At 40.6% G+C, this 21,859-nt stretch overlaps 1 protein-coding gene across 1 annotated transcript; it reads left to right on the top strand.

Moving 5' to 3' along the window:
• The first annotated feature begins 1,155 nt into the window (after positions 1–1,155).
• On the top strand, positions 1,156–21,423 carry CAAP1 (caspase activity and apoptosis inhibitor 1). Its single transcript, XM_040579491.1, has 6 exons — positions 1,156–1,378; positions 2,414–2,614; positions 4,162–4,246; positions 5,219–5,294; positions 13,150–13,220; positions 19,279–21,423. Exons 1-6 carry the CDS (start codon positions 1,247–1,249, stop codon positions 19,620–19,622), a joined length of 909 nt encoding a protein of 302 aa, XP_040435425.1. The 5' UTR covers positions 1,156–1,246; the 3' UTR covers positions 19,623–21,423.
• Positions 21,424–21,859: the final 436 nt, after the last annotated feature.

Genomic DNA, 21,859 nt, shown 5'->3' with positions numbered 1-21,859 from the left:
GGATCCCATTTTCAACTCAAACTCATATACACCTCATCAACATTACCTCTGTCATCTTTACAGATTTTTTTATCTGTACAGTAAAGTACAGATACTTTACAGATTACACCATCAAGGTGGTCATTTTGTGGTGATAAATATAAAGATCTATTCTCACCCACCCAGGTCATCGAAGAACACAGACTAACTACGATCAACCCGGTGACTGAACATTATCTGCCCCCGCAGGGACTCATGCTTACTGGAGAAAGAACAGATGATACTTTATACATTCTTTTAACCCTTCTGAAAACACAGTGTCAACCACTGTGTTACCCATCATCTGGCCGTGGCGCTTTTGATCACTGCTAGCTTTGTACTGCTTGCGTGCAGTAGACTTCTACCTCAACGGGACAATACCACCAGTGCCGTTTGAAGGTCCAATGTGACGTGGAACTTATCAAACTGGAAGGCAACATGTTTGAACCTAGGAAAAAAACCCCACAGACCCAGAAGAAAGATGGTGCAGATGATTCCTGACCCCACCCCCAGCAAAACCTTACAAACCTATTCAGGTGTTCCGCAGGTGCTGCTGAGCACAAAGACAGAGTTACCTGCACACTGTGGTTTGCTTGGATTTTGTGTCATCTACCTGGGCTCCCCAGAGGCTTTGGACAGCATCTTTGGTTGGAACGAGGTGCCAAGGAAAGAGATACGTTAAGGTCCTCACACTGTTGAAACAGGTTGAAAGCCAGGGAAAAAATGGTCAGGATTGAAGTGTCATTACAGAGGACCAGAGATATTGTGTGGTGGGCGGCAGGGTGGTAGGCAGGCAGGGTGTCCTGCCTATGCTTGGGGACAGTTTTACTTCCACCTCGCTACCCGCAAAGAAAACCCCCAAAACCAAAACCGCAACACAATTACGAAAGCGCCGCAGCCCCGGCGGACCCAGGCGGGCCGCACGCCACGGCACCCAGCGGCGCGGCCGGCTGCGGGCAGGCAGCCGCCAGCAGGGGCGCCACGCAGCGCTCCCCGCGGGCGCGCCCGGGGTCCGGGGGACCCACCGCCACCGCCCGCGCCACCTGGGCGGCGGGGACCTCGCAAGGGCCCGCCGGGGGCGGCCCGGCCCCGCCCGCCCCGCCCCGCCCCGCCCCCGCCCCGCCGGAACGGGCGTTGACGCGCCGCCGGGGCGGCTCTCAGGGCCCTGCCGGAAGCACGGCTCGGCCGCGCGCGGATGTGAGCGCGGGGAGCGGCGGCCCCGCGGGCCATGCCGGGCAGGAAGGGCTCCAAGGAGAAGAAGCGGCGCCGCTCGCATTCCTGCTGCCCGGAGGGGGCCTCGGCGCCGGCCGGTGGCGAGAGGAAGTGGCGCAGCACCGAGTCCAGCCACGGCGCCCTAGAGGTAGCGCGGGGGTACGGGGGTGGGCCGGCCGCCCGGTGGCTTCGCGGCTCTGGCCGCTGCTCTCCCCCTGCCGCCCGCGGGGGTGCGGGGCTCGGCCCCGGCGCGCTTTCTGACCCTCGGCCCGGCTGCCGGGTGCTGGCTGGCTCTCGGCCGGCCCGTTGCGGGTGGCTCCTGCGGGGCGGCACGGGCGCGGGGCCGGTTACCGGCAGCAGGAACTTGTCGGCGTGCGGCGGCGAGGGGCCGGCGGCCGGCGCGGGGAGCCGTGCGGCAGGGGCGGCCGCGGCGCGGGCGGGCAGTGCCGTGCTGTGCCGCTCCCCGCACGGCCGGGGCAGGCCCGTCTCGTTCTCGGGTGTCACAGGTGTGGGGCACGAGCTCAGAGGTGACCCCGGTCGTGGCGCTTGTGCTTGCAGTACTGTGAGCCCGTGTGGGAGGTGGACGAAAACCGGTGTGACGTGCGCTCCTGGGTGAATCGTGGGGCTGGCAAAATGTATGTCTAGCCGTTTTGGTTTGGGGTTCTTTAACTGCAGAGGTCTTCCACTGACGTATGGAAGGCACATTTTCCTGGTACGAAGCCCACGTTTAATCTCGGACTGTGCCACGCAGGGAATAGTATGCCAGTTTTCTTTTTAGCGGGCAGCTGTAAATTATGAGGTTAGTGATTTAATCGCACAGCACAGAGAGATGGGTTTCTTCTGCCTTAAAGCATGCTTTAGAGGTTTTTTCATGGTGTGGTTTTTGGTTTTTTTTTTTAGCAGCAGCTAGGGATTTGCAGGTAATATTTTCCCATTAATATTTAAAAGTAGTTTTTGCCTCTTGAAGCTTTTAAAATTTCCCCTATCATAAGAATAGTTTCAGCAGCAATGTAATGCAACATACCTTGCAAACTAAAACACTATTTGGAAGCTCAGAAGTCCACCTTGAGATGTACCGTGCAATTATGAAGGTGAAACTACTGCAAGCACAAAGGAAGCTGTAAGTTTTCTTCTGTAGTTCACTAGAAAATGTGAAAATTGTATTTGCCTTCCTTGATTTTAGGAAGCAAAATGCAGTGCACCATCTGGAGAAAAAGTGGAAGAGGCTGAACAACCAAGTGATATAGAAGAAGGAGGGTTAGATCTCAATGTGTCACTCAAACCTGTCAGTTTCTACATCACGGACAAAAAAGAAATGCTTCAACAGTGTTTCTGTGTCATAGGAGAGAAAAAACTACAGAAGATGCTGCCTGATATTTTAAAGGTACTGAAATACACTTCCTGACTGTATACTTTTTACAAACATGAACGGTTGTGTAACAAAGCACACTTATTTTTCAAGTCTAGTGGTCTTCCAGCTTAAAAGCTGCTTGTATGTTTCTTAAATGAAGATTATATCAAGTCTTTGAAAGTTAGACTTCTGAAGATTTTTATGTAGTTGTTCCAGTTACTCCTTTTTGCACTGCTCAGCTTGCTGAACTGCACACTGCTTATTTTTATACTGTCTGCCTGCACTGGTCAGTTAAATGCAGAAGGAGTTCTTGTAAATGCATGGAGTAAATTCAGGAGTGTTGTTCACTAATAAATAGACTGATTTGATAATAAAAGTTCTTTTTGTCAGCTGGATTTCTTTGTATGGTATTAAATTAGTCTGTGATAAGGCGATAAAACCTTTTGATAAACGTCTTCTGAAGCTGTAACTTCTGTGGACTTCAGCGATAGTATTGCTAGAGTTTTTACTGGGTTGGAATATAGGCTTTTTGAGTCTTGTGAACTGCAGGACTGGGTAAAAACAAATTAGGTTAGCAGCCTGTACAGAAGAGCCTGCAGGTGAAATGCCATTTGCGTGATGCTTGTTAATGTCTTTTAAAATTTTTGTCTTTAATTTTTATCTTTGAGTCATGTTACTAATATAAACAAGGCAGGACTTCTCAATTTTAAACACATAGTGAATTGCATCCATATCTCATCTCTGGGACAAGAAAAGAGGTCTGCAGCAACTGGAGGCAAAGGAATGACTGAGTTTGAAAGGAAGTTGCCCGGTGGTCTAGGACCAAACTTACATTTTGTTATGAATGTTACACTATGCTCAGCACTTCCTAATTTGGTACTTGTATGTTGTATACATACAAGTATTGTTGTATACATGTGAAATAAATACATTTGAAAGTGTGAAATTATCACTGTAGTTTGCCAAGAGGACACAAAGCGCTACAAAATATATGAAGGTAACTGGAATACCCATAAATCTGTGGCAGCCTGTGGTGCATATCAAGCATGAGGAATAGATCACAATTTATGTGTATCTTAGTTTTTCTTTATTATGATACACAACTGTTGGTGTGTTGTTAATAATAGCATTATTTGCTTCAGTTCATGAACTTGTTTTCAGCAGCTGGTTCTGGCCTTTGCAGGTCTGATTATGTAATCTACCTGCTCCTGAGTGATGGAGAATTAGGAGCAATTAGGGCTACAGTCTGCTCTTCCGTGCTTTACACATGTGACCTGGTATATCTACTGCTCAGTGCTGCAGCTGCAGTGAAAACTCCAAGCCCAAGGTCAAATGACCGATAGGGCATATTGCTTAAATTTTCAGAAACACACACACACTCTATTTCTGGTAATTGTCAAAACTGGAACAGCTACCTGGTGTTCTTCAGCAGTTGCATCAATGCAGGTTAGAACAGTGAAGGGACTTGCAATCTGAGTTAACTCTTCATTCAGTACACTTGGAGTACTACCAACTGTTCATAATTATTCTGTCCTCAGAAATTTTTAGTAGCTCATGGTCTGTCTTATCTGTCGTCTTAGGACTGTTCCATGGATGAAATCAAAAGGCTTTGCTTGGAGCAGTTGGAGCTGTTATCTGAAAAAAAACTGTTGAAGATACTTGAAGGTATGAATAAAGCTTTTAGGCACCACTGTACAACAGAGAAAAGTTTGCTTCTGAAAGTTTCTAGCTACTAATATATATATGTATACACACACTAAGAAGTATATATTGGTGTGTATTATTATTGCATATATACGCATGCTAATTGTGTGTGTATATATATATATACACACATAGTGTGTGTGTATGTATGTATGCTGGTTTTGATCTTTTAAGCTTGAATGAAATAGTCCATTGATTTAGAAGCTGTTAAGGACACGTTCAGAAAACAGTAATATAAGCTTCTTTTCCTTGGTACCCAAACTAAGAACAAAGCTTTTGACTTGAAAAAAACCACAGCTAGGAGTATTGTTTGAAACCCATTATTTTAGATAAACTGACATTAAGTTGCCTCCTGATTCTTTGCAGGGGAAATCTGACATACTGCAATACCAATTCAATTGTTAGCAACTGAATTGGGGTATTTGGTGTAGTTGGATGATTCTTGGTGGATCCCTCTGCTCTGCTGAGATACACAGTTCATGTGCTTTGATTAAGGATCTGACATTCCAGCTTTTCAGTATTTTACTGAACTTTCATTCGGTATTTAGGGGCTGTAGAATTTATTTGTAAACATGTTGCTGTCTTCTCAATGAAGTGGAACTCTTCAAATCTCGAATGGTGCAGAGTGCCTTCTATTAATTCTGTCTCCTGTACTTCATTTTTAGTGCCTGTGGTATTGTACTATCAATAGCTATTCAGTTTTATTCATAGTAATACAGTATAACTGAAAAATGCCAACAATGTGACTAGCAGAAAACTCACAAATAAGGTTTTTGGTTTTGACCGGGCCTAATTTTAGAACATCTGCTTTAATTGGGGGGGAAAAAACTCCTCTGTTGATTGCAGTAGAGTTAATCATTAAGAGTAAGCCTAACTACCTAGCGTTAATTATATTATGTGCCTAAATTTTCATGTTTGAAATTGTGCATCTAGGCAAGACTGGAGCTGATTCAGATACTGATGAAGAGGCAGATGGAGGAGACAAGACTGGAGGTGAACCTGTCAGTCAGTGAGTAAAAGAGAAAACATATAAAAACTTAAGAATACTGAGCAATACAATGATTTCTCATGAGAAATGATCAAATGTAATATTGAAAGACCCAGTCGCTGTATACTTAATTGTGGTCACTTTAGTTGAATGAGAATGAGAAGGCAAATTTGTTGACTAAGGAAACCATGAAAAATGCTCCAGGATTTTGATGTTTGGAGAAATTATATGTTTGTTTTTAAGGCCTACTTCATGAGCTTGTTACTGTTGCAGAATATATTAAATGTTCTTCATCTTGAAGAGGTATGGCTGTCTTAGGGCTGCTAGACTTCCAGAAGGTAGTTCTGTGGCTGAAGGGTATTTCAAAGCTTTTGTTGAGCTGTATTTATGACCCTCAGCTACAGCAGACTGAGTAAAGTCTTGCTTATATGCAAATAAAGTAGGTACTTGAGCTGGTAAAACATAAAAAGAGTAAACCGTTATTGTCAATTAATGAATAAAGGAACAAAGTCAGCAGGTAGGATTTACCATTTTTTAACTAGCGGGTATCCAAAGACACTTAACAACCCATTTGTCCATGGCAAGTAGGAAAGTTTCAGGAAAACAACATCTATAGGATCAAATTGCAGTTTGGAAATGTACTGGTTTTGCACTGCACAGATAATATTCCAGGCATAAGCTGTTAGTAAACAAAAGTGAGTTAGTGTGGTCTACCTGTTCTCATAGCTCTGAAGTACAGCAGAATTGAAACTGACAAAGTTCTTTAACCATTGCTGCAGTTGCCAAAACCTGACCAAGCTAGGTCACCTTGCGTTACTGGTGAGAGAGATATGAGCAGTAACTGACAGCAAAATCAAGAAGAAATCGTGTTTAAAAAAAGTAAGAGAAACTGAGAGATGTTGATCATGCTTCCTTTGAACAGAATGGTTGAGCTGCCTCTGGTTCTTGTATCTCTGTCTACATCCTTATTGTTTAATATTTCAGACCCCTCCAGACTGTCTAGGCAAGCTATGTCAGTGTAGAAGTTGTGGGTTTTTTTTCTCATTTTAGTGTAGTGGGTTAACAAATAGCATGCTACACACATGGGTGCTATCTCAGGCCCTTGGCTCATAGGTTCAGCTGTGTGCTGGCTTTAACAAAGAGAGAAAGCTGTTTGGGTGGTAGACAAATGAAAGGATAAGAAGAAATAGGTGAAATGACAAAAATGAAGGTTTTGTATCAATCGTTAAGACCAGTGCTCAGTAAGTGGAGCAGTATTATGCTTTTACAAATGTCACAAGCCCACTTTACTGAATAAGTCTAATCTATGGGCGTTTCAGTTAACTTTAGCAACACGTGTGTAAGTAAGTATAAATGCAAGTTTTGCAAAACTTAAGAAGACACTGTTTCAGCCAGAACAGCAGCAAGTCAGTCAGTAAACAGGGAGACTGAAGATGCAACAGTGAAGAAATAGTGAAAAGTGCATTGGCAAGCTAAACTTTGGTTGTTTATAATCATTAATGTCTTTAATTTTCATCTCAGTTTAAATTACTTGGTTGACCTATATTTGCCACATGATGGCACTCAGGATAATCTGCTCCATAACCTTCCCCAGCACCGAGGCCAGGCTGACAGGCCTGTAGTTACCCAGATCCTCCCTCCTGCCCTTCTTGTAGATGGGTGTCACACTGGCTAACCTCCATCCCTCTGGGACCTCCCCAGTTAGCCAGGGCTGCTGATAAACGATGGAGAGAGGCTTGGTGAGCTTTTCTGCCAGCTCCCTCAACACCCTTTCATGGATCCCACCCAGCCCCATAGACCTGTGTGTGTCTAAGTGGAGCAGCAGGTCACTGACCGTTTCCTCCTGGGCTGTGGGGACTTCATGCTGCTCCTCCTCATCCCTGTCTTCCAGCTCAGGGGGCTGAGTACCCTGAGGGCTCCCCAGTGAGTCTTATTATGTTCTGTTAGGGCTGTGGTCCATATTAAATTGGATGGTACCACTATACGGCCATCCCTTAAGTAAGTCCACTTACTTACTTTTATTTTATCATTCATGTCCTGAATTACCTTTAAGTTTTCTTTAGAATAGTTTGGCTCCTGATCTGTACTTAACGGTTTTGGATTTTATCGTCAGAAAACTGTAATAGGCAAGACCGTACCAAATGAGCCCTATAGGTGAACTTGCCAGGCTCCAAATGGCAATTGAATGCCAACCAAACCAAACGTATACTTAAGGTGCTAGCACAAAAGCCACCCTGCAGAAGTTTAACTTTTGACTTACGGGCAGTTCCAAATGACTGGTCTACCAAACAAACAAACCAAAATAACGAATACTGTCACTTACAGCAATGGGGACCTTGTCTGCCGCCACAGTGATCCGCTGAGTCAAGGAGTCCCTGCGGGAAATCCCGGGGGTACTGTAGGGAGTCCTATCCCCAGCGGGTCCTACAGCCTGGCAGAGAGGTGTCCCACCTGGGGTGCCAGATTGATTTAAAGAACGTAGTCAAAATTTCGTAGTGACTAAGTATCCTTTATTGGCAGCGCTGGATGTACGGGGGATCCTTCCACCTAACGTGCATGTCCAAAGTAACTATCTTATATTTATACCGTAAAACAATGGCTAGTCAATTAACGCCTATACATAGTCATTGCCTAAACCCGCCTACTCTCGCTGCATATGTTAATTAGCTTATCAGTCCTTTGCCTGGAATGTGGTGGTCTTGCAGGTTTGTAGGTGATTCATGTCCTTGTGACCATCCGATCTTCTCCAGCAAGGAGTGGTGACTCATGTCCTTGTGGCCATCTGGTCTTCTCCAGCAAGGAGACTTAGCACTCCTTTCCTCTAGAGAACATTGGAATGTCTCTTATCCTTTTCTCATCCTTTTTATAAATAGCCCCTCTGTTAGAGGAAGAAGGGTAGGGGTCTCCTCAAAGCTGTGTGGCTGTGTGACCAGACACCACACCCATGACCAGTCACCATACCCACATTCCTGGGCAGACATATACAATCACAATCGATGTCCGTTGTCCCTATTTCACACTGTTTCTCCATATCATTTAGAAGGATGTTTCTTAACAACAGTTAAAAGCTCTGTAAGGAAACTGAGCATGACTGTGTCTCATGTTGTCAGACTATCTTCTAGTCTAGTACGTTAAGATACATTTTTCTGTCACAGAACTTCTGTTGGTCTCCAACCCCAGTTATGACTGAAGCTTGGAATCCCAACCACTAGTATTGCAGTGCTGTTGTCTTAACTGTCCACTCCTCTAACCAGTACCCCTTTTCCTAACCTGTGCTGCTGTTTTATCTCACTCAGCATAATCTGCTGGAGCTGTGGCACCAAAGCACCCTCAAGCTCAGGTTTCTTTGACATCTGTGCAGATTCCTGAAAGTAATAGGTTCTGTGCAGAATCCATGTGCATTAGCTCAGGTAAGCATTGCACTAGCATGGAGAATGCCAACATGAAAAGCTAGCATAAGGAAAATTAAAATTTACAGCATTAGTCACCAACAAACTGTAATCGTTAGCTTCTTTCTGTTGGTAAGAACATACTGTGCAAATGTTGTTTTATTTAAAAAAAAAAAAATAATGCAGAGTTTATCCCTTGGAATAGTGATTTTGAACTTAACTGTCATCCTGAGGGAGAATTATCTTCAAAGACTGATAAAAAGCTCCAAATTACTGTGGTCACTTAACTAGCATGGCATAAAAGAAGAGGGTGTTAAATTTGTATGCTGTGCCATAATTTTAGATTAGCCTATCTTCTGCTCCCATTGTTTGGAGACCTGATGTTGTGCTACTCTTTCTTAAATCTATATCACAGTATAGATAATTAGGAAACAAGTATTTCTTACTAACAAACAAATTAAGTGAGATTAACAAGTCGAGAGCAAAAGTGAATTGTGAACTGCTTCTGCTTGGCCACAAGATGGTGTAAAATGCCCACTACTAAACGAAGTAGTGAAGCTTGACCGGCAGTACAGTCCAATCCTATCAATGCTGAAAGAGTAAAACGTACTGTAAAAATACTTCTGGGTTCTAAAAAGTCTTATGCTGAGGGTAGGTAGTCTTTAAAGGAATGTGGTTTTGCTGTAATCAGTGCTAGTGTCAAGGCAAGGGGAGGAAACTTTACAACAAGTTTTGATGTGTGGTGGGTTTTTTTTTTTTTCAGTTGGTCATTTCTTTTTACATAACTATTAAAATAGCTGTAGGTAATTTCACAGCCAGTGTTTGAACCATAGAGGTCACTCTTGAGTTTTCTGTCAAAGGGGTGATTATAACTCCGTAGTGAAATTTGATGTTGGAGCTCACAGTGATACCAGAGATGTGACATTTCTTGCCTGGATATTATTAGTGCAACATCAGGCTTTCCCCAAGTGACACATTGCTGTCCGGTGCAGAGATGAGTACACAATTCAAAATGATGAAGCGTGTGTGAGGGAGGATGGGGCAGGGGCAGCCTAAGCAGGTTTTGCTCTTAGTGGTGAGCAGGGTATATCACAACTTTATTTGGTCGAGAGTTGAGTAGCTAAGTATAACAAATTGTTAGGAGTTGCTTTAAAAAAAAAAATAATAAAAAGTGGATTATTCCAGATCTGTTGACCAGTAGCTGGTCCCAGATCTGCTGCTTACCCCAGTTGCTGGTACTTGGACATACACACATGCATACATACTTGGATATACAAGCCTGCAGGGTTTGCATCCCTGCTCCAATTTGCTGGTCAGACCTCCTTGCGGCTGTGGGCCTCTCTGACAGCTGGTGCAGATCTCTGATCCTCCCCAGTAGCTGACACTCAGGCTGTTGATCTCTTGGGTATCTGGCGGAGCCATGGTCCCTCTGTTTGCCTACTTGTAGACCCTGGTCTCTTTCAGGAATTTGGCCTGTGCTCTTGCAGTCTGTGTGGTGCCTGACTCCCAGACCTCCCATGTTATTTGCTGACTAGACTAGCCTGAGGTTTGCTGGTGAACTACAAGCATCTGCTTACACAGTGGTGCATGACATTGAAGTTTCCTGAGGAAGTATGCACATTTTTTATTCTGTCTACTTTCTGGCAGCACAGTCCTGCGGTTCCCTATGACCTATGGTCCCCTTTGCAGTTGCTGGCACTTAGACACACACGCACACGTGCATATATACAGAAATTGGTGTCCTTTCATTTGGAAAAATAGTTAGTATAGCAATTGAGTTCAGTAAGAAGGCAGGATGGGCTGTGGTGATCAGGTCCAGGGCCTGGCCAGACAACTGTACTGACCAGCAACCTGTTTATGCTGGCCTTTATCTACTTTATTTTTTTCTTTTTTTCCCATGCTTGTTCTTTCTCGGTCTGCCTTGGTCTCTCCCTTTTCCCACATTTGGTTCTTCCTGTAAAATCCCACGCTGCCTTACACATTCCTGTGCTCAGCCTAAAAGCATCTGCTAGTATGTTTTAGGCGGTCTTGAAATGGTCTTCCCCAGCCTCCTCTACAGATCCCCTTGCTCATGTAGACAGTAATACCCTTCATCTTATAAGCTGACTGCTTTTACTAGATCTCATTCCCAGAAAATGGGTTGATGGCTTTCCTTTCACAAGTGTAGGAGCAACTCGGGCAGGGTGATCGCTCTGCACTGATGAAGTTACTGGGATTCCTCTGCTTGCCATTTTTCTCTTCTCGCTGGGTCTTTGTTTTTATATGCTTATAACATATCATTGAATGCATAACCTATAGACAGGGCAGTGCGATGGAGAACTGAGTGTGATAAGCCTTGGCAAGTGACAGGAGAGGAAAACCTCGAATTTCAGGGAAGGTGTGCGGTGGCAGCATCGTGGACAGATTTAGCTGGTGGTCTGTTCTGGCATCTGGACTAACTCCACCCAGTAATGGAGGTGGGTGGGAAAATGCTGCTACCCAGGAGTCTAGCACTGTCTCAGAATAGAGGACCAGTTAGCATTTGGTCCTAAGCTGTGTCCTGGAGCTTGGCACTGAGAGTGCTGAGAGGATGTTTCCCCTGGGCTGCGCTGTGTAGGCTCATGGGAGTGGTAACTGGGGTGGCTCTCAGCTAACTCTGACTATATAGGTGTGTGTAGGAGTGCAAAACATTTCCTCAATTTCCTCTGCTCTATCCACTTACAAATTGAACATGGTAATGTTCTGTTGTCTGCTGTTCTTTTCTCCCCCATGACAGCAGGAAGATTGAGACTGGTTAACACGTCTAAACCACCACATACAGCAGACCTTATTTTATTTGTTGAATTCCTGGGCTTATTTTACATCTAACAGGTGAGGACTGTAATCCATCTTGCAACACCTCTGGCCTTTGTAGTACAAGACTGATGACTGGAATAGAAAATAAATAAGCAAACTCTGTTTATGGAGAGGCAAAGTTTAAATAATTTTCTGAAGGGGTTAGCCATATATACAGAACTTCCCACTCAGCATAGCTATCTGAATGCCTAGTTTCTGTCTTTCCCTTGTTTTTCAGCCCTGCCTGGGAATAAAAGTCCATCAGAAATTAAAAGATTGGGAGAATACTTCTTGAGTTGACAAGCAAAGTGAGAGCATACATACCCCTGAGTTCTGAGAAAAATGCATCATAGTAAATAGTCTCTTCCCAGTTTATTATAATTGCATTGGACAGTACCTTTCTCTTTCCTTACTTAAGGTGCAGAACATTTAAATATCTTTTCAGGTTCTGTGTGCATATGAAAACAGCTACGTGTTCTTAATTATCACATGCTACCATACACATTTGTTACAATGGCCACAAAAAGTGAGAGAAACAGAAGAATTACTGATTTGTAACCTTTGCTCCTGCAGAAAAGGAAATAGCAATCAAAACAACTTTGTCTTTCAGACCCAAGATGGCTACAAGTATTATGATGTGCTCCCTCCTGACATAGCCGTTGGACACCTGAAAAAAAAATATCTTTGAAAGCATGTGGAAGATAGATCTGTACTTAATTTTAGGAAAAGCCTTCAGGCTATTACTGAAAAACAAGTAATTAAAGTCATTATATTTACGTCAGTGATACCAGAATACTGCTGTCCTTTTTATACTGCTGTTTAGCTCCAACAGGCAGGGTAGTTGCATTGATCCCATTTTAATATGTATGAAACCAGTGCCATGCTGACACGCAGGGTAGGAAATTGTCAATTCTGCTGTTGAAATGCTCACTAACCATGGCAGTTGAACTCTTCCTGTGATTCTGGGTCCTTCTGCCTTCCTTCTTCCTGTGTATTTCGCAGTATTTTCACAGTTTGTATAACCAGTATGTGTGAAATATGTGAAGGACGTGAACATTTCACAAAAGTATCTCTTCTTTATCGCTTGTATAAATCAGTTGAAACCTTACAGGATAAGGGTAGAAATCTTTAAATAGAAAAAACAGAGAAATGCAGATACTGAATACAATTTAACAGTTGAGTTGTGTTTCATTTTAAAAAGTGTCCCTTTGTGAAACTGAGATTGGCATGTAAGAGGGGTGGATGTTGATGGTAACTTCATGAAAACAGCTTGTTAGTTTCAAAAGAAAACAGTAAATAGTATTTGAATGCAACTGAAATGATACTTTTTCAAATCACTTAACTGTGTGATAACTTACTAGAGTTCTAGAGAAAAGTTCCTAGTATTAGGGAGGGGCTACCTGTAGGGATTATCTGAAAGTTTAGAGTATAGTAGAAATATATATATTAGAAATCTATATAGTAGAAATATAGTAGAAATAATTATCCTTGTGTATTGCTAGGCAAAGTAGTGTGTTCTCAAGTGCTTAGATAAGACTATGTTCTTTTTGCCTTTATTTGTACTGTAGCTTGCCTGTTGGCACATAATTCTTTAGTTAAAGTAAACGTTTCTTAGGAAAGCTCTCTTAAATTGTAAAAGATGTAGATTATAATGTCTTCTTATTCATTTCCAGACAGGACAACAGTGTAGACTCTACTTCTTCTCTCACAGAAGACAAGCTGGAAGGTCATGATACAAAACAAGGTATGTAGTGGAGAAAGCTGAAATTTTGCTTTCTTGATGTTGGGCGGTGACTAATTCCAGATAACTGATAGCTCTCTTTTGAACAGTAGCTGCAATCACAGAGAAACATCCTTTTAGAAATCAGCTGGCATAGGGCTACAGCCTATCCCTTGGGCCCAATTCCAGAAAAGGGGAGAGGAACATTGAAGAAGAAATTGCAGGAACTTTGGCTGCTTAATTCTGTGAGACTGGAGAGTGTTTTGTAACTAAAAGCAATCTGCAGCTCTTTGAAGTTTGCTAGTTTAAGTTCTGGAACATAACTGAAGCTCTTGCAAGGCTCATTTGGCTCTTTGTATCTAGTTTTTCAGCTGACGATGAACTTCAGTCATTTCAATTTCTTGGTATATTGGTGATTGCTAATACTGCTATTACCATTTGCTGAATTCTTTGAGAGGCAGTTTTACTTTCTGTTGATATGATCACAGGTGTCTACAGTACTCTGTTTTGACATTTCTAGAAATCCGTTATAATCGTTTGCCAAAGGACTGTGTGTAATCATTTTCTTCAGTCTTGATATATGATTACCTTGCTTTGTTTGATTGTGCAGAGCTGAGGTCTATCTAACAGAACAGTGCTTAACACCCACCATGCCTGATAACTGGCATATTTTACTTGGAAGTCAGTGCCAGTGCAAGTATGCACTCAAAATATTTGAAGCTCTGAGAAAAAACGTTTTGTCTTGTATATTTTCTCTTTTTCAATGCAAAAACATAGTGGGTGAGACATTCAGGTACTACGGTGATTGGCAGAATAAAAAATGCAAAAGCAGGGGAAGTACACATTTGAGTACCTGCTGTGTAAAGAAACAGTTTTCTTAAACCTGCAGCAGTATTTGTTTTATTCCAATCATTAAATCAGTGCCATATAACAACTGCCAGTATTATTTTATGCATGAGACACTAGAATTGTAGGTGTTTCTCTCTGTCTGTTTATTTTCATTTGGACTAACTGTATGCAGTAACATCAGAAATAGCTTTTCCAATCAAAGAATGTTGCAAATTCTTATAAACTATATATCTTCTGCAAAGATCTAACATTATTTGCTTCTTGCAACTCCTGTGTCACCATTCAGAATGTTGTCTACAAGATAGCTCTTAGAATAGCTTTGTGGAACATGTTTCTTTCTGAAGTAATTAGGGGAATTAAACATTGAGAAGGAAAGAGTCACAATAAAAGGAACAAATCTTTTAGTAGCAGGTTGCTACGGCTTTGTGAGGAATGCTTTAAATGTTGCTTGTACTGTATGGAGTGACCTTAGAACTGACAGATTTCCTGCACTTCTCTTCCGCTTCTGTATTATCAAAGGGAATTGATGACTGTTGCAGGTGACTGCTTCATTCTTGTTTTTTATGACTTAATCAACCGGAGTATCATGATGACTTTGGGCTATAACAGTGGCGGCTGCACTCAAGATGTTACTTTTAATTGAGAATATCAATATAAAGTCAAAAATATGACTCTAATCATTCTGAGGTGCAGCCTGCGATGCTATGGGGAAAAAAAAGCCCAAAACAAAAAAAAAAAAGAATGAGAGAGTAAGCAAAAGTGGCTAAAATAAAATTGAAAAATGGAAATAAGTGTACTAAAATGAATTTTGCATCTGTAGATGAAGGAAGAAGTAATCAAAATGAGAAAAATTATGAGAAATGCCAACCATGGTCTTTATTATTACTGGATAAAATTACAACTGCAGAAGAGGAAAATAAAGCCCATCAGCTAATTAAACATCTGTAGGCCAGTGAGCTTGTATAAACATTGTTTAGACATTTTTGGAGGCTTCAGATTCTGAGTGGAACTCGAGGCAGCTTTGCTTAGCTTCCTAGTTCATACTAAGTCTAGGACAGAGATAAATGAATGTTAGTATTTTGTTTTTGCTTAATATGTGACCAATACCAAAAGGAGTCCTATGGTGAGTTGACACCAACCAGCAGTATGCACCCACCTGTTGCTCAGTTACTTCTCCTTCAGTGGGGTGGGGTAGACCATCAGAACAAAAGCAAGAAAACCTTACAAGTCAAGATAAAGAGACTTCAGCAAGAGAAGTAAAAGCTATGCACTGAAACAAAGCAAAATAGTGATTTAGTCACTACTTTCCATTGGCAGCCAGATTTTTTGCCCGTTCCTAGAAAGCAAATTCTCAGCACACATAACAGTTACTTGGGAAGACAGATGCCATAACCATGAGCATCCCCGTTTCCTCCTTCTCTGCTCAAGCTTTTATTGCTGAGCACAATGTCATATGGTATAGAATATCCCTTTGGTCAATTGGGCTTAGCTGTCCTGGCTGTGTATCCCTCCCAACATCTTGCCCACCTCCAACCTATTCCTTATGGAGTGAGAAACAGAGAAAGCCCTTAGGCTGTGCAAGCATTGTTCTGCACTAGCAGTTTTTCTTTGGCAGTGAATTAGGATGAGTATGCTCGGAAGTTGACTTTCAGGCTTTGAACCACAGTCCATTGATGCACCTATTTTTTCTGTTCTGTGGAAATGCTGCTTGGTTGAGCAGGTGTTAGGTAAATGCTGACTCTTGGCATGCAGCAAGACAGAAGAATTTCCATTTCTTTTGTTCTTTCACATAATTTGTGTCTTGCAATGTGAAGTTGAAAAGATAGTATTCAAAGTTGAATTGATAGTATGGGAAATGGGTGAAACTCCATGTGAAACTTGAGTATTAATCTTGAAGTTACTGTCACCGTAAGAACAGGGCAAAACTACTTGGGATTGAAGAAAGCCCTGGTGTGTTCATCTGTTATAAGTGCTGCTGTGAAAATAATTTTTTATAGCTTCAGAATCATTTATATATTGGGCTTTCAGTTTTTATTGCTTAAGAATTGTGATTTATCTTACAAAAAACAAAGACCAAAAGGCCTCTGTAAACTTCTCTGTATGGCTTATCATACATTTTCCAGAGTTGAATTTGCTTTCTTGTCAGCTTTGATTAGTACGTTGGATGTGCCATATATGTTAGCTGTATATGTTCCCATATATGCTGTATTTACCAGTATGATGGCCAGTTTTTGCAAGCTGGTGAACCAGTGTTATGAGGTAGTGGATTGAAAACTCTTTAAGATGCTAAATCGGGTGTGCATTCTCAGTCAGGGTAATGTGCAGTATTCCTAAACTGGGAATTAAGTGCTATGACAAATCATAGGCTGTATCAGGAGTGAATATCTGAATATCTTTTTTGAAGTATATATAGTAAAAAATCCTGAATCAATAAAACCCTTAAAGTTGTGTGTTTAAATGTTACTATTGTTTATAAAACCAATTTGAAATATGTTTTTTAATGGAAAAAAAATTATTTCCTCCCTTCTGTAGAGAAAGTGTATTTATAGCTTTTTTTTCATACCCTCAGGGTAACAAGAATGTTGTAAACCCCAAGGAAAACGGATATTTCCCAAGTTTTTCTGCGCTGCTCATCAATCAAAACCAAATGCATACATGTTCCAAAAAGTGTTTTAAAATATGTAAAAAAAAAAAAATAGTATTTTTCCGAAGCTGTATTTGTTTTTCATTTAAGAGGAAAAGTGATTGCTTTACTAATCTTTGTACAGAATATTCACCTAGCATGATGGGTTTGCGCAAAAACTCAAGAAGGAAATAGAAATCATGTGGCAAATGAAGAGACGGGACGCAGCTTGATGCAAGCAAGTTGTCCGTTTATTAGTGATTTTCTTACAATTATATACGTTTCTACCTTCTACATACTACACACTGATTGGTTAAATCTTAAGCATAAAAAACACTGATTGGTTGACATTTAAGGCACACCGTTAGAACAATAGGAACTGATTAGTTTACCTTGTCATAGCAACAATTTCTAATCTAAGATTAAGGGGTTTCTTCCTATGTGACTTTAATTCCTTATCGGCACTATCCGTTCCCTTATCTGGCTGCTTGTTCCTCTCTGTCCATCTGGTTGCCATCTCAACTGCAACGCTCAGGAGTCTGCAGTTAGCTTGTTCCTTTGTTCCCAGGGCTTGTGCCCTACAAGTTCTAACTGTCTCTATTCATCAGGCTATCAGTACTTGAACTCTTGTCCTTGAGGCCTTGTCCTGCAAAATCACTCTATGGATGGAGAGTGTTTTCACTTTTCACTTGTGTTTTCAAGAAAAGTCACGTTCTTTTTGTTGGATTTTTAAATATTTCCTGTATAATAAAAGAAATTGAAACATTAATAGCATAAACCAGAGATTTCTGATTTCTAAAAAATGTCATTTCAAAGATGTTTTACCCTTTGTGAAAGGGGAGAGAATTGTTTGTATTGGATACAAAACCCATCTCAAAGGAAAATTCTTACTGAGAAGAATTATTAAAAGAAATATCCAAGGTTTTCCAACAGTAAGACATTACATGTGAGCATCTCAAGCAAAAAATACAGTGATTGGAAGGTAATTGGTTAAAGGTCTTAAAGTCATAGGTCCTTGATGTGTTAGACTGCATTATCAGTGGGGGTTTGTTAATATATTTTGAACATCAGTAAGGTTCTGATTGCCTGATAGTAAAAAAAGAGCAATTCACAGTGGAAGTACTTCCTTGGGTTTCCAGTGATTTTGTTGTTGATGAGCAATCCTTGCACATCAGTATGTCTAGCCCTGGACATCTGAGATATGGATGGGTGAAACTGGCAATAACAGTTCGGTGAGTTTGTGTTAGAAGGACTGTTTTGAGATCATCGAACCCAATGCCTGTGCTCAAGCCGGTCAGCTAGAGCAGGTGGCTCAGTACCACATGCTGTCGAGTTCTAAACATGTGCGAGGTTGGCACTCTGTGGCCTCTCTGGGGAACCTGCTCCAGTGTTTGGCCCACCCCCACAGTAAAAAGGTTTTACTTGAGTTTACATGGAATTTCCTGTGTTTCAGTTTTTGCCCATTGCCACTAGTCCTGTCAGTGAGCAGTACTGAAGAGTTTGGCTCCTTTGTCTTCATGCTTTCCCATATTTTTAAAAGATAATTAGAAAAAAAAATTAAACAGGCTTGCAATACTGTCTGAATATTAAAAAGTATATTTTTGCTATATAGAGAATCATTATAGACTAAAGGAGCTTGCATAGGAATGTAAACCTTATTTGAATCATCATGGTAAGAAATTGTATGTTTTTAAAAACCACAGATCTTTAGCTCTAACCCCTCATTATTAAGAGGGAACACAGCCATACCTTTGGATAGCGGTACTACCAAAAGTAATTATAAAACCTTTAGAATCAGTAATTAACGATCATCTGGCTATAAATTACTCATTTTAAGCAGGAACCACTCCTACTGTAAGTTTACGCAGATACAACGGTTGATGAAGGACTAATAATTTCTAAGGCCAATGTGTAAAAAGCAACAGTTTGTAACCAAATTGTGAGAGCAGTTACTCAAGTTCTGTTGGAGTTTTGCTTTTCTTTTATTGTCCTGGCTCTTCTAATTTTTTTAAAATAAATTCCAACTTTCAGCTAGCATTAAAAACCAATGTATTAACTTTCCCCATGTTTTTACTGAGTTAAATACATCTGAAATGCTTCTGAATAATTCTCAATAGTTGCACTGTAAGTGGCGCTTCTATTAATTTTTAGTACTGTACCTGACTATAGTGTCCATTCCTTTTAAAATACATAAAATAGTTTTGAGGTGTCATTTTTAAAATTGAGTTTTAAAAGTTTACTTTAAAGATAAAAAACAGTAATTGATTTTGCACTGCAGAGGCTTCCTTGTGATATAAAACCTTATGACATTTTAATTAGGAAAACAGATCATGTAACTTCATAGTATGGGATACATTTTCCTGGTGCTGCTGCTTTGCTGTTCTGCATGTTCTTCTAAATTGGCATAAAAATGCATTAATACTTGTCTAAATTAGATCAGCCTTAAAAGCTGGAGGAGAAAAAGAAGAGGAATTAATTGTCTTAAATTCTTAGATCTTTTTGCCACTCTCTTAATCTGCACAGAAACACTTTAAACAGAAGTAATTTTGCAAGTTGAAAGAAAAAATGGTACTGTTAGGCAACTATGTGATTGTTATATTTGTGTTACAGGCAAGGGAGAAGACAGTGATGTCCTGAGCATAAATGCAGATGCATATGATAGTGACATAGAAGGCCCATGCAATGAAGAAGATGGCCCAGATGTGCAAGAAAACGCTGTCAAAAGTGGAGCCAGTCAGATAGATGACCTTCAGAAGGACATTGAGAAAAGTGTGAATGAGATACTGGGGTTGGCAGAGTCCAGCCCAAAGGAGCCTAAAGCAACAACCTTAGCTGTTCCTTCATCAGAAGATGTTCAGCCATCAGCACAGCAGCTGGAGCTTCTGGAGCTTGAGATGAGGGCCAGAGCTATTAAGGCTCTGATGAAAGCTGGTGATGTAAAAAAACAGCCCTGAGATTTATAATTTTCTTTTTCTTGTTCCCTTTTTTCCCTTTCTTTTATCCCCCTTTCCTGTTAACCCCTTTTCTACCCTTTTTTCTTTTCTTTATTGATAGTCAAGTGTATCATCTTTAGTGGCAAGCTTCTTACATAGTTCTTGAGGTATGATTGATTTCTTCTAGATTAAAGAGGATTGTGAGTAAAATGATTGCAAAGTAGTGCATTATGAATTTGATTATAAACTAAAACCTTCCATAAATACAGGTGAGAAAATTACGGTGTGCGTTCACTAAATGATGGCAGTGACCCGAGTAAATTTCACCTGACTGTAATCAGTTATCCATGGCAACAACATTTTTGTATTATTTTTTAGCAAATGGAGGATCTAAGTTAGTGTATATATATCCCATCAAAAGGTAACTGTCTCAGAATATGTGTTTTATCTTCATTAATTTCATTTAGCTGTTTGGTAAACTGGTGATTTGAGTACAGAGAAATAGAATCAGGTAATGAGACAAAGACTGCTGGCAAAACCTAGATGTGCTGTCTTGTTATTTGTAGTTATACGCTAGTGGAATTATGTTAGACTGTAAAAACAAGTTTTGCTGCTGCTATACTTAGATCCTTAAGGCACTGAATACCTCAGCTTTGCCTGTTGTGGAAATGAAAAAGCTCACCTGCAAAGGGCATTTACTTCCTAGTCCTACTGTGCAACCCTGTATATGTCAACTAGTAGGAAAACTTGTTCGTTATTGTTTGCCTCTCTCTCTTATCAAGGTTCATTTGCAAGTTCTACAATTGCCATATTGTTAATGAGGCTTGTAAAATCCCAAGCAATATGAACAAATAAAAATCAGTCCTTTACATTGAAGAAAAATGTACAATACAGTAACAATTGACTGTTAAGAGAAATGTTTATAGGCCTGTATCTTTCCTTTTTTACTGGAACTCTCAACACCTGAGGTTTTATCACCCACAGTGGTGATTCCTTGCTGGCTGCATACTCCTGCGTGGATCCCATATATTTATGCCAACTACTGAACAGTGAAAGGTTAATTCATGCAGAAGCCATGCCTTGATACAGGAAATAACTTAAGATGTCTTAGGAACACTGAACGTAAATCGGATTTAATTCAGAAATACGTTTCCTGTGCCACCAAAAGAACTGATACAGTCAAATGTACAAAGTTCACTCACCGATGTTGCAGAGTGATACATTTGGGCTTGTTTGACAACAAGGAAATCCTGCTAGACGTCAGGATAAACTAGAATGTAATTCTTCTCTACTGACTCCTTGCTGGAGGTTTACGGCATTGGTTTCTACACTGAGCTTAATTTTCCTATTGGCTTTCCAGGTCACCTTTAAAAGTTCATTTTGTAGTGTGTTGAACTGTCAAAGGTTATTATTTCATGGTCTGTATCAAGAAGTTGCATATGCTAACTTTAATATGTAGTGTGACAAAGATGCAACAGATTTACTATGCATAGGACAGAAGATTTGTAATTGCAGCCTAATTAAATTTGAGATTAAAAGAGGAGAAGAAAAAAGCTGTTTACAAAAATATTTTTTATATATATATAGCATAGGAGAGACTTTGATTACACAAGTGCTATTTCATTTTTAGGGTATTGTACTATTGCTGCTTAGGTTAAAGAAAATCAGCTAAATTGTATGGGTTCCTGCATTGATTTATATCACTGCACAGTTTAAAAAATTGAGTGTATTTGAAGTGTTTATTATACAACTCTTTTGTTGTTCACTTTTAAATATTCCTTTGATTTTTTTCTTGCAAAATAAATTTAATATTTCACATGGAGGAAGAGGCAATTTGTGTGTAAAATGCAGTCATGAATTATTTATAAAACAAAATAATTTTACTGGGTTTTGATCAACCACTTCGTTGGGAGAAAATATTATACACAGAGTGTTGGTCAGCGTGAGGAAAAAGATTGTGATTATATTCCAGACTGCAGCAGAAACATTTTCTAATGAATTTTGGCTGTCATAGATAAAGCACAGTGCTTTTTTGAGGAGGAGAGTTGATTGTGTTTGCGTTAGGTAAGTAAAAAGGCGTGACTCCCCAGAGAGCCCAAACTATCTATTATTTCTGTTTAGAGGCTTTGATGTTATTTTTATGGTGATTTCATAGAGAATAATAATTAGACTTCACGATGCCACTTTTGAGAGGCAAATCACAGGCATTTCCTTAGAAAAGAATTAGTTCTGTTTGTAACGTTTTTCCATTACAGTAT

This window comes from Falco naumanni, chromosome Z, assembly GCF_017639655.2.
Source record: "Falco naumanni isolate bFalNau1 chromosome Z, bFalNau1.pat, whole genome shotgun sequence".
Classification (NCBI taxonomy): Eukaryota; Metazoa; Chordata; class Aves; order Falconiformes; family Falconidae; genus Falco; species Falco naumanni.
This window is presented reverse-complemented; position numbering and strand designations above follow the sequence as displayed.

What these genes read in the sequence shown, in the direction of transcription:
- CAAP1 (XM_040579491.1), top strand. Translation starts at nt 1,247, where the DNA reads ATGCCGGGCAGGAAGGGCTCCAAGGAGAAGAAGCGGCGCCGCTCGCAT. An exon ending in CCAGCCACGGCGCCCTAGAG is followed by an intron (nt 1,379 to 2,413) that starts GTAGCGCGGGGG and finishes CCTTGATTTTAG; the next exon opens with GAAGCAAAATGCAGTGCACC. An exon ending in GGAGGTGAACCTGTCAGTCA is followed by an intron (nt 5,295 to 13,149) that starts GTGAGTAAAAGA and finishes ATTCATTTCCAG; the next exon opens with ACAGGACAACAGTGTAGACT.